Genomic DNA, 14,542 nt, shown 5'->3' with positions numbered 1-14,542 from the left:
ATAGTCTGGATAGTTACACAATGATACCAGAATACACTGTTCTTAAGTCCAGGCTGGGCCTACTAATTTTGAGTATGGTTTCCCAGAGTGGTAACAGCTTTATATTCCACATAGCCTTTCCCAGTGTGACTATGTTTAAAGTTGACTGTGTATGTGAATTACATAGAGTGATCTGGCAGAGTTCCGTAGGCCCAGCTTCTGCAGTGCATGGTGATCAGAGTACACTCTTCAGGCTGTTATGAGGGGTAAGCAGGAATGACACATGCCAGTCCCTATGAGTGTAAGGCAGAGCAGGTGCCCAATGTGAGCTGCCATCATCATTGTTGTTGTTGTCGTCGTCGTCGTCGTCGTCGTCATCATCGTCATCATTGTCATCACCATCACCACCATCATCACTATCACCATCATCACTATCATCATCACCATCATCACTATCATCATCATCATCATCACCATCACCATCATCACTATCATCACTATCATCATCATCATCATCACTGTCATCATCATCATCATCACCATCATCACCATCATCACTATCATCATCATCATCATCATCATCATCACCATCATCACATCACCATCATCATCACCATCATCACTATCATTATCATCACCATCATCACATCACCATCATCATCACCATCACCATCATCACCATCATCATCATCATCATCACCATCATCACATCACCATCAAGGCATATTCCCTCTGCCTCACTCACCACCACCATCCCTGTCTTGCTAATAACTGACATTCAGAGAGTCAGGGTCTTTGAGAAAGACCCCAAGAAAAGGCACTTTAAAATTATGCCAGGGGCCACCTTCTAAAAGGGCTGGCTACCACTTCCCATCTGCGCACAGGCCCAGACACTCCCAACTATGAAGCCACATGATCAGCACAGAAGCAATAAGTACAGAAGCAGTGACTACAGAAGCCCAGCAAAGGCCAAAGTCACACCCAAGTCAGACAAGCAGGCAGGGATTAGCATGAGGAGGGGAGGGGGAGAGAGGAGAGGGCAGGACAGGGGAGGGCAGGGCAGGGGAGCCTGGAAAGGACACACTCCTTACTCATTGCTGTTTCCCTCACACACGTTTATTTTCATGCATGTGTGTATGATGTGTATATGTGTGTATAATGTGTGCTCTGTGTATAAATGTTCATGAGTATGTACCACGGAGCAAATGTGGGTGAGAGGACAATTTCCATGTTGGTTCTCACCTTCCACCTTGTTGACACAAAGGCTCTCTGTACCTAAGGCTAGATGGCCAGTGCGCTTTGAGGCTTCTCTTCCCTCTTCCTCCAATCCCACTATAGGGATCCTGAAGTCACAGGTTTGTGCTATTGAACTTGACTTTTGGGTTCTGGGTTTCACACTCAGGTCCTCACACTTTCACAGTAAGTAGTCACTGCCCCAGCCCCCATACACATTCCTTTCTACTTATATTTAAAAGCAAAAGAGACTTTGTGGGGAAAATATTTTCTGTGTGTGTGCCAGACATTTTCTCACACAGTAGCACAAAGTCTGAACGCCCTCTGTAAGGGAAGCCTGGCCTGAAAGCTGCCCCAGCTCCCCAGCATGCTTAGGTGATGCTTCCCCTGAGTGGGTGGCTTACTTGTTGCTGTCTCGGTACTCATAGATATGACATCCTTGAGGCATTCCAGTCTCATGGTCCAGAGTAAAAGCAAGCTTCAACTAAACAAAGAGAGAAGAAAAACAAGTAAGTTTGGCTCACTGGAATGGAGGACTCACAATCCATCTCCTTCAGTGAGTGTGCTTCAGTCTCTTGTCCACTCCTCACAGGCACTCTGCCTTCAACACACACTATCACCATGATCAGCTCATGCACTGAGCATGTAACAGGTATTCATAAAGCACCTTTTGTGCCTGCCACTGAGCTAGCAGAGGACACAGGAGCATCACAGTAATGAAGAGTCACCTTTGTGGGGCCCACAGTCTATTATAGGCCTCTATACTAAGGAATGTCCAGGTATATGGAGAAGTTTGAATTGAGGAGAGTTCTTAAAACCTTTATGGGGGAGGCAAAATACAACTTACCATATTTCTAGGGAGGCAAATGAGCTGATCTAGACAGAGTAGGGCTGTGGGAAGGAGGGTGACTAGACCACAGGTGAGGGGAGCAAAGAGTTGTCCTGGGCAGATGACACAACACGTATACAGGGCCTGGGACAGGGGCTGCAGAAACTGAAGGACGGAGCTGGGTCCAGTAGACACAAGGACCACAGTGGTACTGACACCGTTGGGGGGAGGGGCGAGGCCAGGTAAATGTGCAGGACACTCTTGGTTATATTGGAATCTTTGACCTTTTCCCTAACAGCAAAGAAAGGCTCCTGATCTGCTCTAAGAAAGGGACAGATGATGCCACACTGTTGGGGAAAACAATGGGAGCCTGCACAGGGCTGGTACTGAGGCTGAGGGAACAGGAGTGGGGACTGGAGGCTGGGCAGGCAAGATGGAGAGAAATGGACTCTGTGAGATGTACATGGCAGGAAGTTTTAGAAACAGAACCAACCAGATGTGCTGATGGATATGGTGACAGAAAGGGAATCCAAGTTCAAGGTTTTGATTGGAACAACCAGGCAGGTAATTTGACACCACTGGGAGGGCAGGGACATGTTGTCTTGGAGACAAGAGAGGAACAGGGCGACCCTGGTTTCTTTCAGGACTCTGGCAAGAAGACCTCAGGTGAGAACAGAATTCCACAGAGCTCAGGCAGCCTTAGCATTTCCAAACGTGGGGCCAATTACTATCTTTACAAACTCTCCGGGCTTTTAAATCACCAGGGGAAATGTAACTACATTAACTACGTGTTAGGGGATACATTGTTATGATTTTTCCTGTAGGGTGTTAGCACAGCTAATGATTTGCACCATTAGACACTGGACAATGTCTCTCTCCCTCAGAGCAAAACATGCTCTTGGGAATGGTCTGTCCTCTTACTGACCCAGATGAACATTCAAACCAGAAACAAATTCTTCTTCACAATCACAAAGCCAGGAACTTCACTGGAGTCAAAGGCATGCTATTCCTACAGAGTATACCTTGGCTCTAACCAGGCCTCCATTTTAGTTAAATAAAAAAGAATTTATTCCAGCTACTATGGAAATCAGTATGGAGACCCCTGAGAGAGAGAGAGAGAGAGAGAGAGAGAGAGAGAGAGAGAGAGAGAGAGAGAGAGAGAGAGAGAGAGAGAGACACAGAGACAGAGACACAGAGACAGAGAGAGACAGAGAGAGACAGAGACAGAGAGAGACAGAGAGAGACAGAGACAGAGAGACAGAGAGACAGACAGAACACACTCCCCTATGGTACAGTTCTACCACCTCTGGATACATGCCTAGAGGAGTCAAGGCCAGCCCAACACAGACACCTGTGCATTCACCTGTACTAAAGCAGTCTCCCACAGCATGTCCACAGAACCAGCCCAGACACCCACCAAGACATGAGTGGATAAAGAAAATGTTCACATACACGTAGTGGAGCTTTATTCAGCAATAAAAGAGTGAGGGCCGGGGAGATTGCCCAGTGGTTGAAGCACTCTGCTTAAGTGTGAGGACCCTAGGACCCACATAAATGCCTATAATTCTAATCCTGGGAAGCAGAGATGAGGATCTCCAGAGCAAGCTGGCTTGAAAGACTAGCCATATCAGTGAGTGCTGAGTTTGATGGAGAAAGCTTGCCTCAAAGAACCAAGTGGAAAAGCAGTGAGTATGATTCTCAAGCCTCCACATGTATGCGTACCCCCAAACCCACACGTGTATATGCAGACATGGAAAATGGAAAAAAAAAGAATAACAACAAAAAGAGTGAAAATGTGTCACTTGAAGGGAACTGGGTATTAAATGAAGTAAAGCAGACCCAGAGAGACAAACAGATCTTGTCTCATACCTAGAGTCTAAACTGAAAAGAACATGATCACAGAAGTGCTTCTTTGCAGAAGGGCAAGGGCAGTGGGGATAGACACAGTGATGGGGATGACTAAGACCCAAGTACATTATGTATGTGTATAACAAGGTCAAAACGAACTGCTGTGGGATGTTCTGTATGGCAAGTGTGTTGCTCTGATTGGTCAATAAATAAAACACTGATTGGCCAGTGGCTAGGCAGGAAGTATAGGCGGGACAAGGAGGAGAATAAAGCTGGGAAGTGGAAGGCTGAGTCAGAGACGCTGCCACCACGATGACAAACAGCATGTGAAGATGCCGGTAAGCCACGAGCCATGTGGCAAGGTATAGATTTATAGAAATGGATTAATTTAAGCTGTAAGAACAGTTAGCAAGAAGCCTGCCACGGCCATACAGTTTGTAACCAATATAAGTCTCTGTGTTTACTTGGTTGGGTCTGAGTGGCTGTGGGACTGGCAGATGAGAGAGATTTGTCCTGACTGTGGGCCAGGCAGGAAAACTCTAGCTACAACGAACCTATTCTTTTGTATAATTAATGCATTCTAAAAAACAAGGAAAATGTTAAAAGTAGATAGGGATGGTTGTACATGCCTTAAATCTAGCACTTGGGATGCTGAGGTAAAAGGACCAAAGTTCAAGGCTATCATGGGCTACCTACTGAGATTCTGTGTCAAAAAGAAACTTCCCAAACAAAGCAAAATAACCCACTGCACAGCAATATATTCATCAACAATATACTAATCACAGTATAGTACAACAACGTATTTATCACAACTACAACTTTGCACTTTGCCCTCACCTCTTTCTAACTGAGGTAGAGTATTAGTTTTGTCCATTAAAAAGCAAAAACGAAAACAAACAAAAACCAACCTACACTCTTAGAAATGTTTCTGTCTTTTGCCTCAATATTTTAAGCAATGTATTTGTGGCTTGGAAATTTGATCAGAAATGTAGGGGAAAGGTTTCACTGAGAAACTGCTTGCCTCAGTATTACTACTGCATTGATTCTAAGAGACCAGCAATGGGGGTGGGGTGGGGGGACGATGACAGGTCCCACTGCAGGCCCTGCAGGAGAGCAGATGGCCAGGAATCTGCTCAGGAGGAATCCTCACCAACCTGGGAACCTGGGGATGGGCGGAGAAAGCAGCTACACAGGTGCTGGCTGCATCAACCAAGGGTTGGACAGAGTCAGGAAATCAGCACAGCAGGAGGTCCCTGGGGTCTCCACTGCATCTGCACTTCCCAGTTCTTCACGACAAGTTAGCACTACTTTGATTTTGAGCATGCTCCCAATCTTGTTTTATGACTTTCCTGCTTCCCAGGGTTTTTGGCTCCTGGGTTCAGTAGAGCTAGTCTTTGCTGAATGTCACTACACCGAGAACTGTGCTATTCAGCTTCTCCCACCTCAAGTGCATTTCCCCTCTGTTATCATGAAAGGGGAGGGGTCAGGGAGGACTGGGATATCAGGCTGCTTTATGGAGGCAAGGGGGCTGAGATGATCAGGCAAGCTGCCTGCAAGAGTGTGAGGAGGAAGTCACCTGGTCAGAAAGGGAGACCACAGCAGGAGTCAGAGAAGACACCTGGTCAGCAGGCAGAGATGGGCTGATGTGAGAGCAAGGCTGTCATGACAGACTCCAGAGATAAGGCCTGGACCTCAGGCAGGGTTGTGGGGATGGGGGCACCCAGAGACAGTTTAGAGCAAGACACATACATCAAACCATGTAATGGGGACTCCTAGTTCCAAAGGTGAAACAGGGAGGGATAAAATAGGCACTGTGGTCCTCAGTCATGAAAACACTGTGATCTCAGGAGGAGCTCCACGGTCAGGAAACAACAGAAACAACAATTTAACAGTAAGACAAGTCAGAGTGGTGGGAGGGAGGGGACAGAGGGTCACTCAGTTATTGAACAGGGTACTCATATTTACCAAATGCACACCCAGTGAAGGCTTTCCCTTATCTGGATGACAACCACTTGCATTAGGTCGTAACTCCTTTTTAATAGATGAGGAACTTGGGGCTGAGAAAGATTAAGAATTAGATAGGTTCGTGATAAATGCTTATAGTCTTAGCACTCAGGATTTTGAGACAGGAGGGTCACAGTTTTAAGGACAGCCTGGGCTAACATACTAAGATCTTGTTGAGGGAGGGGGTGTATGTGGTTATGGAGATAGCTCAGTTGAGAGGAGCTAAGAAGATAGCTCAGTTGGTAAAGTACAAGCAGAAGGACCTCAGTTTTATTCCCAAAACCCATGTTTTAAAAAGCTAGGCATAATGGGCATCTGTGAGTATGTCTGTAATAGTGTTGGGAAGGTAGAGACAAGCAGATCCCTGGGATTCAATAGCCAGCCAGTCCAGCTTACTTGAACCTCAGGATAGTGAGAGACAAAAAATAAGTAAGAAAAGTGGACAACACCTGAGAAACTACCCCTGAGGTTGTCCTTGGCTTCCACATACAAGCACATTTACATGTACACATAAACCCACATATACACAAACACACATGTGCACACACACATATACACTCACACAAACAAAACATTAAGTAATCTGTCCACAGTGCAATAGAACCAGAGTTTTAATGCTCTTCTCTTTGCCTGTTGCAAAATCATGGGACTCTGCTGGTCTGGATAGGAAAGGGGAAAGGAGGTGTCACAGACACTGCTAAAGATTCTCTGCCTCAGACAGTGGAGCAGACGGTATTGCTATCCCCAGGCAACGAGGGATGGAAGGCTTGGGAGAAGAGTTGGAGTCCCATTTGGAGTTGCTGATTTATTTGGTTTTGGTGGGAATGGTCAGAAGGCTGCTGGATATGCAGTCCTGAGGTTTCTCGGTGGTACTATATCTGCAGGCTTCATTTGGCAAGATGACAACTTACTGCACTGAATGAGACTGTCTTGAGAGAGTATATAGAAAGAAGAGGATTTTAGTGGAGTCTTGAGAAACACCTCCATGAGAGAGCTGGGAGCAGAGACTGAGAAGGGATGGCTACGGGTCTTGATTATGTTTTAAAGAAACTAAGGGGAAAATATGCCTTAAGAAAGGAACAGTCAAGCCAGTTTGTTACACCTGTCTAAAAGGTCCTGTAGGAGAGGAATGTGCCTCCCAAACAGGGACCCCACTGGATCTGGGGAAGTGGTGGGAGCAGAGTCGGTTAGGAGACAGACTGAAAAGGAAATGGGGCGGTGAGCAGCACTTCTGACAGCTGCAGGGAGGAGGCAAGAGGAAACGCAGTGGGGAGCACAGTGAGGGATGGAGGGACTGTCCATCTGAGAGTGACCATGGTTTTAAGAAGGAGTGGCTACAGTAGGAGCAGACCCAAAAGAGATCCAAGTTAAGACTGGTTGTTTCTGAGATTGCCAGCGACTGGACTCCAATGCACACCTGAAGACCTCTTCTCTACTGAAGAAGGCAGAAAGGGCGAGCAGGGATGCAGACAGACCTGTAGACCAGGCAGGGGGGATTTGGAACATTCTAGTATGGCTTCTGGGTTTTGTTTTTTGTTTTTTTCCCCTGAGAAAGAGGAAGCTAACTTATCTGCAAGGAATGGAGAGTTTGATGAGAGGACCAGAAGTCTGAGGAAAAGATAAAGGTTGAAGCTTCTTCTCTGGAGGACAAGATAAAGAGTTAGATGAGGTCAAGCATGAGGACTGCTGGGGAGCACTAAGGAGCTGGGATTAATGAACAACCCTCTGCAGCCTTGGCATTGGTATGAAGAAAGCCAATTTGGTTCAAAGCCAGATCTTTCAGAAAGGTTTGAGGGATAAATAATGGGCAAGGGAGGGCAATATGATATGGCAACAGATGGATATAGATAGATCAGGGAACTTAAGTGCCAACAGACATGAAAGAAAAATGAAGCGCAACTGAAAGAAAACAGAGGGTCTGAGTGACAGATGTTATGAAACTAATATTTATTAAGTACATCTGTTCTAAACATCTTTTTGTGATCTTATTAAATTCTCACACTACCCTGTGTTTGAGAAAGCTGGTAAATATTAGACCTATATTGGCCAGTAAGCAGCAGAACTGAGGTCTATACTAGACATTGCAAAGCACTGGGAGTGTACTGGCCTCATAGGTGTTTGTGAACTCTAGAGAGGTAGGAGGACCAGGAGCTGTGGTCAGACAGCAGACTGTTGTAACCTTGGAGATGGACAGGTAATTAAAGTATTCAAAGAAAAGCCAAGAGTGGAGAGGTAGGGATGGGACGGGGGGGGGGGGGGGGGGAGGGGGAGAGGACACACACGAAGGGACGACCGTCCTCTGAAATTCACCCAGGATGGCGACATGCTGTTTCTCAGAGAAGACAAGCCATTATTAGGCATGTTTACAGGTATGTAGGTGCCTACAGGTGCAAAGGTCAATATGAATGAATGAGTACACTAATCCTTGTAGCAGACACAGAGGCAGTACTGGGAGCATTTCCTTCTTCCTAGTGAGATGCCCATCCAGGGGCTCCATGGGAAAGCAGACCCAGTCTCTAGAGGCAGACTAAACCTGACAGTGCTAAGGGAGGCCCATGGTCCTTTCAGTTGCTGATTAGACATCAATACCAATAGTGTCTTGTCCTAGGAACAGGCTCAAAAAGGGATGTGTGACCCAGCTGAGGCCCACAGCTAAGAGAGGGTGTACACTGAACATAATGGCCAGTGCAGCTACACCAGTACCTCCCAGCCAGAGAACAAGCAGAGGAATTCCCAAGGAAAGCAGGAAAGAAGACTTACAACAGAGGAGATCCAGGCAGAGACACTCAACAAAGATAAGCTCTACTGAAACCAGGGGCCCAAAACCCCCAGGAAGCCAGAAAATGCTCCTATCTTGTCAATACCCTGAAGAAGACACTCCCCATAGCAAGCCTAGCCAGGACATAAAGGGGCCTAGTGCTACCATCTCTACCAGCCTGGGTCCCATAACAAAGCCCTGCAGGGACCGACTCAATGGGAAGTCAGCCTACAGGAACAGAAGCACTAACTGCTGCTCAGTCCTCTCACAGGGAATGGGCTTCCTTGGTGGATACTTTCTAGCTACACAACATCCCTGGTACTGAGTGAGGGGAAAGAGGTGAAATGAAGGCCTCCAGGCATTCACAAGGCTGCTCTCTAGATCTGTCACAGGCAGGAGGCCTTGAAAGGGGCCCTGTAAGAGGCAAGATCTACCACCCTGACAAAAGCCAAGCAAGCCTTCTTTGTGGAAAATGGAAGAGCTGCTGCGTATGATGGTGCACGCCTTTAATCCCAGCACTCAGGAAACAGAGGCAGGTGGATCTCTGTGAATCTGAGGCCAGCCTGCTCAACATGCTGGGTTCTAGGCTCTCATAGAGAGACCCTGCCTCAAGAAGAAAGGAGGAGGGGCAGAGAATGAAAGAGCTTTTTATTTCCAGAAACAGGCTGAGACCACACAGGAGAGCAAGCTGTGGGCAGCAGAACATAAACTTGTGATGGGACTCTCTACTGTCCTGGCTTTGTGATGGGGGTGGGCAAGTCATCTGGTGCTATGGGATGTCTTTCTGTATGCTGTGAATATGTGTTGCTCTGACTGGTTGTTAAATACAGCTGTTTGGCCAATGGTGGGGCAGAATAAGGTTGGGCAGTACATTCCAACTGGAGAGACAGAGGGGAGATGCCAGTACCACCAAGAAAAGCAAGATGTGAAAATACCAGTAAGCCACGGCCACGTGGCAATATATAAATTAACAGAAATGGGTTAAGTTATAAGAGCTGGCTAGCGAGAAGCTTGAGCAATAGGCCATCCAGTTTGTAAATAATATAAGCCTCTATGTGTTTACTTGGGACTAAGCAGCTTCAGGACGCAAGTGGGAGAGATCTGTCCCGACCATGGGCTGGCAGGACACAGGAAAACGTCTGACTATATTTGGCGCCCAACATGGGGCACTGATCCATATAGACCTAAGAAAGCTTAAAGATTCTGAACACACAGAAACAGAGCCACACTAGGCTTCCTAGTCTCATAGTCTCATGCCAGTAGCAGTGTAGAGGCTCATCTCCTAACAGCTGCCTGTGAGATGGAGCTGGCTGCCAATCTCCATAATCTAAGCAGCATAGCAGATTCCTGCTGCAGTACACAGTGGTGTTTCCAAGCCATGCAGCACAATACATGGTGGATTTAGCTTTTGCTAACAAAAGAAGAAGGAGGAGGAGGAGGAGGAGGAGGAGGAGGAGGAGGAGGAGGAGAAGAAGAAGAAGCAGAAGAAGAAGGGGTTTCTGGGCTACATGCTGCTGGATGGAGGCATGGACACATTGCCTCCCAGACTCCCAGAGCTGGCAGTGAATTACCACTGTCATGTTGGGAAGCTGAGGGGGCGAAGTCAGCAGTCAGAGCTGCGACTTTTGTCCTAGCCATGCAGCTTAGCAGTTTAACATATCTCCTGGTCAGAGAAGGATTATAGATTCACAATAAGACATATTCAGGGGGCTGGAGAGATGGCTCAGTGGTTAAGAACACTGGCTGCTCTTCCAGAGGATCTGGGTTCAATTCCCAGTACCCACATGGCAGCTCATGACTGTCTATAACTCAAGTTCCAGTGGATCCGACTCCCTCACAAAGACATGGCAGGTCAAACACCAATGCATATGAAAGTAAAAATTAAAAAAAAAAAGATTCAGATGGAATAAAACTCTAAACAGTTTACAATGTGTGTAAAAATGTATGTAGGTGCCAGGTAGCAGTGGCACACACCTTTAATCCCAGCACTCAGGAGGCAGAGTCAGGTGAATCTCTGTGAGTTTGAGGCCAGCCTGGACTACAGAGTGAGTTCCAGGAAAGGCGCAAAGCTACACAGAGAAACCCTGTCTTGAAAAACCAAAAAAAAAAAAAAAAAAAAAAAAAAAAAAAAAAAAAAAAAAAAAAAAGTATGTAGGCAGCCAGGCGGCAGTGGCACATGCCTTTAATCCCAGCACTCGGGAGGCAGAGCCAGGCTGATCTCAATGAGTTCAAGGCCAGCCTGGTCTACAGAGTGAGATCCAGGACAGGCACCAAAACTACACAGAGAAACCCTGTCTCAAAAAAAAAATGTACATAGGTTGGAAGAGAGAGGAAAAGGATGATAGACAGCTATATAAAGAAATAGATAATTTTAAAAAATAAAGTCTTTAAAGAGACAGTAAAAGTAATATAAAAATAAGCCACACAAAGATGGAAATCACACGGAAAGTCTGGATTATATTGTCTTTGGGATTTTTAACTACAGAAAGACATCTGATTGTAAGAGCTGCTGAGTTAAACCTATATATATATATTAAAATATATATTAAAATATATATTTTAAAGGTATCTTGACTTCAAAATTTGTGTCTAAGGATATGTTGCTTTAGAAAAGAGGTTCTGCTTTTGTTTCCACAGAAGATGAGAACCTGTGGATTGCTTCTAGGCTAATATGGTTTGATGAGCCAAGACCCCCTGAAAGGTCTCCAGTGACAGCCATGGCCCAGATGATCCAACATCCAAAACAGATTCAAAGCAACTGGCTGAGATGATCCAGCCTCACAGCCTACTACAGCCAAGATTTAACTATAATTCTTAATTTTCTCAAGATCCCCATAAGATTGCAGTGTCCCCAACCAGCAGGAAGTAGTATGAGAAACTACACTCAAATTCTCAAAATATGGTTTATGAATGTTTATTTTTATTTAAAGCAGGTTGATTATAAATGCAATCTCTTTCTAAAGAAGAAAAGGGGATATAGATATGATAGGATGAAAGGGTAGATTATTGAATCTACTTTTAAAGAGCAACAACTTGTTTGAAATGTTTTACAATGCTATGGATTTTAGTTTACTGATAAAATTTTGTTATATTGTATGTATATTTCTACTCTTGTTTAAGGTATGTTTGTGCAGCTCATTTGAAATTGTAATGTATAATTAAGAAATGCAGATTAATAGTTAATCATCTATGATAATCAAACTTATAATCATATTAGTTGTTTTTTAGGTATATAAAGGTATATTTCAATTAGGTAGGCAATCTTCAAACACTTCAAAGACTGTAGAATATGGCACTTAAAATGTTTTAAAAACTTAGACTTTCTGGACAATGAGACAAATCTGCTCCTGGCAGCACCTATTTACTTCAGAGAGGAGGATGGGCATCAAAGACATTCTATATGGAGTTTATCTTTTTCTTGACAAAAATGGTCATTTGGGTAAAAGGCTGCTCTTGCCCGAACTGCTTATAATATGTTGAATAAACTGGACATGCAGGAGCCATAGGAAAATGACCACTGAATTTGCCAAAATAGGGTGAAATGGTTCTTCAGGTTCCTGCTTTGCAGAGGAGACTGCCAAATATTCTACAGGACATGAAGAAGCAGCTAAAAAATTCTAGGCCTATTGGCTGAAGATGGATGCCCCAACATTACAGAGGAATTTTGGATGACTGTCCAGGCAGGCAGCTGTCTCTGTCATTTCCAGAACTTTGGAAGTTGTTTACAATGCATTTCCTGTTTACTTAGGTAATATTATATCCTTATGAGGTCTTTGATGTAGTTGAAGACTAGATAGTTGTTATTATAGTTTTCCTTGGTTATTATAAAAGGTAATTTAGATATAAAACTTAGGACTCACAAACAAAGGATAGATAGAATATTTTCTTTAATTTTGCCAAATATAGACTAGATATTTTAACTGTAATTCCTGCTTGATTACTGTTCTATTATATGATTCTACAATGTTAAAGTTAAAACCTTTCTTTTTGATTAGACAGAAAGGGGAAAGTGATATAGACATATAGGATATAGATATGACAGAATAAAAGAGTGGATTGTTTAATCTACTTTTAAAGAGCAACAACTTGCTTAAAATATTTTACACTGCTATGGATTTTAGTTTATTGATGCAAATTTGAAGTTAATTTTGTTATTTGTATGTATATTTTTACTCTTGTTTAAAGTATTATGTTTGTGCAGCTCATTTGAAATTGTAACGTATAATTAAAAAATACAGATTAATAATTAGTCATCTATGATAATCACACTTATAGTCATGTTAGTTAAGTTGTCTAGGTATACATAGATACAGTTCAATTAGGTAGGTAATCTTCAAACAATTCAAAGACCTGCAGAATATGGCACTTAAAATGCTTTAAAAACTTAGACCTTCTGGACAGTGAGACACGTCTGCTCCTGGCAGCACTGATTTACTTCAAAGAGAAAGATGGGCATCGAAGGCACTCTATATGGAGTTTATCTTCTTCTTGGCAAAAATAGCCATTTGGGCAAGAAACTGCTCTTGTCTGGATTGCTGATAATATGTTGTATAAACTGGACAAGCAGGACCCATAGGAAGGTGACCATTGAACTTTGCAAGGTGAAATGGTTCTTCAGGTTCCTGCTTCACAGAGGAGACTGCCAGACATTCTACAGGACACAGGGAAAAGTGACTGAGAGACTAGGCTTATGGGCTAAAAATGGATGCCCCAATGTTACAGAGGAACTTCGGATGATTGTCCAGGCAGGCTGCTGTCTCTGTCATTTCCAGAACTTTGGAAGTTGTTTACAATGCATTTCCTGTTTATTTAGGTAATATTATATCCTTATGAGGTCTTTGATGTAGTTGAAGACTAGATAGTTATAATTATAATCTTCCTTGGTTATGATAAAAGATAAGTTAGATATGAAACTTTAGACTCACAAATATAAAATAGAATATTTTCTTTGAATTTGCCAAATATAAATAGACTAGATATTGTAATTGTAATTCTTGCTTGATAACTGTTCTATTATATGAAATTTTACTATGTTAAAGTTAAAATCTTCCTTTTTGATTAGATAAAAAAGGGGAAATGCTGTGGGATGTCTTTCTGTATGCTATGAATTTGTGTTGCTCTGATTGGTTGATAAATAAAATGCTGATTGGCCAGTAGCCAGAAAGGAAGTATAGGTGGGGCAAGCAGACGAGGAGAATTCTGGGAAGAAGAGGACTAAGTCAGGAGTCACCAGCAAAACACATAGGAAGCAAGATGACAAGGCAGAACTGAGAAAAGGTACCAAGCTACATGGCTAAACATAAATAAGAATTATGGGTTAATTTAAATATAAGAGCTAGTCAATAATAAGCCTGAGCTAATGGCCAAGCAGTTATAATTAATATGCAGGCCACAGGACTGCAGGGGCCTGGCGGGACCAGAGAAACTTTGCTACTACAGTGAAGTGCTATGGGATATCTTTCTGTATGCTGTGAATATGTGTTGTTATGATTGGTTAATAAAGAAGCTGCTCTGGCCTATGGTGAGTCAGGTTATAGCCATGTGGTAAATCCAAGGAGAGAGACAGGAAAGAGAAAGGCAGAGGCAGAAGAGGCATGAGCCAACCGCCCAAGAAGCAACATGTAATGGGACACAGGTAAAGCCACAGAACAGCGATACATAGATTAATAGTTATGGGTTGAGTTTAGTTCTAAGAGCTAGCTAGCGAGAACTCTGAGCCATTAAGCCATACAGTTTGTAAATAATGTAAGCCTCTGTGTGTTTATTTGGATCCCAGCAGCCGCAGGGCTGGGCGGGACTGGAGAAACCTTCCAACAATAATCTGGCCATAGGGTCAAGGTTGAGTTAAAGGCTGGAACCCTAGTATGAGGAGGAAAATGTTTCCAGAGACT

General features: G+C 43.9%; 1 protein-coding gene across 4 annotated transcripts in view; it reads right to left on the bottom strand.

The window, feature by feature from the left end:
• Positions 1 to 14,542, bottom strand: part of Dis3l2 (DIS3 like 3'-5' exoribonuclease 2) — a 322,978-nt gene that overhangs the window by 30,515 nt on the left and 277,921 nt on the right. For all 4 annotated transcript variants that reach the window (XM_059278396.1, XM_059278391.1, XM_059278392.1 and 1 more), the window contains one exon: positions 1,617 to 1,696. In XM_059278396.1, coding sequence (XP_059134379.1) covers positions 1,617 to 1,696 — 80 coding nt within the window. The remainder of the gene's footprint in view (positions 1 to 1,616; positions 1,697 to 14,542) is intronic.

This window comes from Peromyscus eremicus, chromosome 13, assembly GCF_949786415.1.
Source record: "Peromyscus eremicus chromosome 13, PerEre_H2_v1, whole genome shotgun sequence".
Classification (NCBI taxonomy): Eukaryota; Metazoa; Chordata; class Mammalia; order Rodentia; family Cricetidae; genus Peromyscus; species Peromyscus eremicus.
The sequence above is the reverse complement of the archived record's forward strand: the minus strand, read 5'-3'. Positions and strand labels throughout refer to the sequence as shown.